This window comes from Penaeus vannamei, chromosome 35 (assembly GCF_042767895.1).
Source record: "Penaeus vannamei isolate JL-2024 chromosome 35, ASM4276789v1, whole genome shotgun sequence".
In the NCBI taxonomy this organism is placed as follows: domain Eukaryota; kingdom Metazoa; phylum Arthropoda; class Malacostraca; order Decapoda; family Penaeidae; genus Penaeus; species Penaeus vannamei.
Genome location: NC_091583.1, coordinates 21,957,375 through 21,962,374, shown reverse-complemented (window position 1 = coordinate 21,962,374; position 5,000 = coordinate 21,957,375). Strand labels below are relative to the sequence as shown.

At 35.4% G+C, this 5,000-nt stretch overlaps 1 protein-coding gene across 19 annotated transcripts in view; it reads left to right on the top strand.

Annotated features, from left to right (window-relative positions):
• The first annotated feature begins 630 nt into the window (after positions 1 to 630).
• Yif1 (Yip1d-interacting factor 1) overlaps positions 631 to 5,000 on the top strand; it is a 16,161-nt gene continuing 11,791 nt past the window's right edge. For 4 of the 19 annotated variants that reach the window (XM_070114114.1, XM_070114110.1, XM_070114112.1 and 1 more), the window contains exon 1: positions 631 to 711. Coding sequence is in view for 7 of the 19 variants with exons in the window: in XM_070114106.1 (XP_069970207.1) it covers positions 767 to 803 (37 nt within the window). In the remaining 12 variants the exon portion in view is untranslated. Of the gene's footprint in view, positions 804 to 5,000 lie in introns of all 19 variants that reach the window. The other 15 variants (XM_070114113.1, XM_070114109.1, XM_070114111.1 and 12 more) reach the window with 9 other exon arrangements.

The following is a 5,000-nucleotide window of genomic DNA, read 5'->3' as shown; positions in this document are numbered from 1 at the left end:
GAGAGGAAGAGGGAAAGGGAGAAAGACAAGGAGAATGGGAAGAGCAGAAGGAGAGGGAGAGGGAGAAGAAGGAGAAGGAAAGGGAGAGATAGAAGAAGAGATAGAGATAGAGGAAGAGATAGAAGAGAGAGAGGGAGAGAGATAGAAGAGATAGAAGAAGAGAGAGAGTGAGAGATAGAAGAAGAGAGAGAGTGAGAGATAGAAGAGAGAGAGTGAGAGATAGAAGAAGAGAGAGAGTGAGAGATAGAAGAAGAGAGAGAGTGAGAGATAGAAGAAGAGATAGAGGGAGAGATAGAAGAGAGAGGGAAAGATAGAAAAGAGAGAGAAAAGAGAGATAGACGAAGAGAGAGAGAGAGAGAGAGAGAGAGAGAGAGAGAGAGAGAGAGAGAGAGTGAGTGAGTTATATTAGGAAGAACACAAACCATACATATATTTTTTAATATTCCCGGTTTAATGAGAGACACATAACCCGACAAGTTCTTAAAAGTACCATTAAAAATATACAGCTAAGAATGCAAACAAAATATAAGAAGAATCTTAATGATTATGTAAAAAAAACGTGCATCAACTCAATATCATTTTTTAAAGGATGTTTTAGACTCAATTTAGACTTTGATTTGACTGTTTTTGAGGTTGTGTTGGCAGAGCAGCATCGGCGGCAGGAGTGTCAACATCAGCTGTTCGGCCCTTCGCATTTTTAACTCGTACTGTGTGAGTTACGGCAATTTTCCCGTGGGGTATTCGGTGTTGGAATAAAAAAAGAGAAATGGACTACTCGATGTCAGGAGGGAGGCAGCGTAAGTGTACGTATGATGGAAAAGAAGCATGATTCATATGACTGTACCTGTGCCTGATCATTTTGAAGAACATTTATTCCCTTATTTTTTTGTTTGCCCGAAGGTCCTCTTTTGATTTGCTCCTCGACCTTGTGTATAATTGTATTTACTGCACTTTGTTTACCACCACACCTTTCGAAGAGCCAGTTTTTTTTCCATTTTTGAAAAATTATTCCCCATACCATGTTTTATCCACATACCTATTCTTTATTTTTTGACTTTGGAGGTCTACTCATATATTTTGTCGTTATTAGAACACAAGATTCACTTGATCCATGGAAATAATATTTTACATTTATCAGTATTAAGGTATTATTGTATTAGTTCACACTAAGAATGTTGGATAGATTTTTAAATATATCTGTGTATATATAGCCGTGAATTGGTTGTGTTTGAGAACTACTTATTTTGCCGTGATGTGCTCTGATTGGCTGGTAAATCTAAGCATGTGAAACATATGTGATTGATTGGGTAGAGATTACGGAAGCAGGAGTATCCAAATCAGTTTAAATCCTGGGAGACAAAAGCGTTATCGAAAATTGGCAATAAATTTTTGGACTTTTTTGAGCTTGAAGCAGCCATAAAGTATTTTTATGTTGGAGCACAAATCCTGGAGTTATGGAGACAACAGCATTGTTGAAAATTGGCAATGAATATTCATACTTTCTTGAGCTTGAAGCAGCCATAAAGCATTTGGAGTTTCAGCACAATATCAATTTTTGTTTAGGTTAGGTTTGGTTTAGGCAATTCTTTACGATAACTGCATATGGCACCCCCTGTATATGACATCACGGTCATTGGCCAATCAGAGCACTTCCATGGAGAATTTGTGTTTCCCAAATGTTGCCGGTTTGTGGCACTATATCCACTGCCTAATTACATAGCAACTTTTATTCAATGCATTTTTGTTATGGATATATAGTAATGGCATAAATGGCTAAAATGCAAGCTTTCACTTTACATCATATCCTATAGTTTTTCTAGAATTGAAGTTCCTGTATGCTACCTTCCAATCTCCCTTTTTATCAGAAACAGTGTGGAGACTGAGCAAGATGATAGCAGATATTTAGGTTTAAATTCACTCACAGTAGGAACTCCTGGTACCAAATTGACCTATTTACCAGGTTATGTGCAAAGTCAGATGCTTAAGAGAATTAGATGTATGGGAGCTATAAATTTACCCCACTCTCTAGGCAATATATATGATAAAGAGAGGCTTTAAAGCTACTTCTGAGCAGCTGCTCCTCCACTCCTCAATGACCACAGCCAGGGCTAAACAAACCTACTCAATCCTACCTGGATTGAGTAGGTTAACCCTTTCACTGCAGTAAGCGGATGTATCTGCTCAAAATATTATAATTATTGCCGCAGAAAAGGGATTCACCCCACAGCCTTGAAAGTTCTTTTTATGCTTCTAGAAGTGGATACACCCTTTCTGATTTCCAGTCAGATTGTTGCCTCTTGCAAACCCAGTACGTGCTGCCAAAGGTTCTTTGCCCTTTTGACTATTTCCAAAGATTCTTATTAGCAGCCTCTTTTACACTTATGAAAGACAATTTTTCATAGATTTTCTTAATTTTTCCACACAATAGATCAAATATCACTTTGCATTGTAATAGTCAAAGAATTTTAATAGTAAGTATGAAAACAGAAACTGCAGGAGGTACTGAAAATTTATTGCAAAAGTAGGAAACACAAACTCCATTATTTGGTGGATAATTGATATGGAAATGCCCTTAAAATTTCATTTTGCAGTTAAAGGGTAAAATGATACCAAGGCAGTTGTGGCTTGCATAATAGAAACTTCTAAGGTTTTATTTATATCTGTTCCATGTCTGTTAGGTTTTATTATTAGCACAAATATTTTTAGTTGCTTCTCATAAAGATTTTTATCTGTAAGCTAATGTGAGAATGGTTCAGTCAGTATATGTAATTTAGTTGTCAGTAAATTAATAAGTTTTGAACTTAGGTCCACAACCATGTAAGTTTGTTGGCTCTTCCTGAAGTACAGAGACTATGATAATGTTTGGACACAGTATCATTCTTGAGATTACATTAATTCTTAAGTAGATTTGGATAGAAATCATAGTGCTACTGTGAGTGTGTTAGCAACTTGCACTGAATCAAAATAGTATATTGTAATATATATATTTCATGCTGATTTTGCAGTTGATATCTAGTTTTGTATGTAGCATTCCATTTTTCCATTTTAGAATTACAGTACTTTTTGGCAAAGGGAGGGAGGGAGGGGGTGGATATTAAGAACTGCAGAAGACAGAAATGGTGTTGTTTTATTTGTTCAAGCCAGTAACTATTTCAGACCATACTTTAAATTTTGGTTATTGTTTGACTTTCATATGTTGCACAAGTAGATGCACTCTCTAGTATATGTAGGATTCCTTGCAACTTTCATGCTGGACTGAAATATGAAAATAGGTCTAAGTCTTCATTTAAAATATAGACATATTTCATTAAAAATCTAGACATATGTACCAGTATCTAGGTATATAGTATTGAGACCTGATAACCATATTTTAAGGTTTAGGTTTAAGAACTTTGTTTAATCCTGACACCTGATTAAAAAGCAAGCAAACAAATAAAATAAACTGTTGAAGCAAATAACTTATGATTGAGTTCCACATAGGTAGTTGTCTTTATTATTGGTTTGTTCAACAGTCCTTAGGTATATGCAAATTGCAGTGTAGTGCCAGTTTATAAAGTTTTGTAATGCAAGTCATAAAGCTTCCTAATATTTATTTGTGAATATATTTTAACGAGTAAAAGTTGGTGTATGTAAATCAAACAAGTGGATACAGCACTGATTTTTAATTCTATGTATGTGATACATGACAATAATACATGTAAACTTTTAAGATAGGAGTAGACTGTAAAGCACATGTTTTACATAATCTGACTTTTTACACATATATAATCTATTTTATATTCTAGTGTTCTGGAGAGAGAGAAAAAAGAATACACTGTAGTTTTAGATTTAAGTGACACGGTAGTAAATCATCAACATTTAACATGTGTGAAGGCTAGGCTTATATGTTTTGGGATAAGGATGCTATAGAATCCTAATATAATGGAACCAACTAATTTTTTTTATAGGAATTTGGACGTAATATTTGAACTTGTTAGCATTTTTAAAAGTTTATCAGTCCACTACAATTTGTTATTATAAGTTACTCTGCCAGATTGTTCTTCAATCAATTTTGACAATTGCTTTAATTTAGAATGGCTAAGCTTACCTAACAAGACTGCAGGCAAAACATATATCAACTCATGAGAGATCCAAAATGCAATTTCTGAAGCATTGCAAGCTAAGTAATAACCTAACCCTAAGTGACCTGTGTGAGAGAACCAGACAGGAGGATGAATTGAGTTGTTTTATAACTTTTATTATAATTTTCCATGGTTATGATGGGGGTTTGATAAAGAAATACACTAGTCTCTTCTTCTGAGTCTAATGACAACTTATATGATAGAGAGATAAGAGTAATATGTTTTATTGGAAGCCTTAGATTAATGTTAAAGATTTATTGTAAAAAAGTTTTAGATATTTTATAATAGATTGGATAAATATTCCAAATACTTTCACATGAATGATATTGATGGTATTGGCATAGATGGATTCCTCTTACCCTCTACCACCCATATATGAAGAACATTTGTTGCAAAACCCACCCAAACCCCCAAATTCTTGGCTCTGATAACAGGGGAGGGCATGGAAGGTACCAGGTAAATTGTGAGTTGTTGTTTGTGCAACTAAGAAATGAATGATATATACAGTCACTATATTGTCTAATGCAAGGGGCTCTGCCTTCAGCAACTCCCTTCCTTGGGAGCTACCGCCCTCCATCCCCTGCAATGGAAGACTTATTCATGGCAGGGTAGAAAGTATAATGTACATGTGGGAGTGCCAGATTCCAAGTGTATCCTAGGCTTTATTCTGCTGTACAGTCTCCTTTTGGGGGTTACAGTGGGCACAGCCCACTTCATTTGACTGCATATTGACCATTTCTCTGTATGTTATTTATATTTTACCCCGCAATTTCCCTGGTACCTTTCATGCCCTACCCTGCTATTAGGGCCAAGATTGTGGGTATTGGTTTCTGTGGCATAATTTCTGTATATTTGGGTAGCAGAGAGTGAGAGGAATCT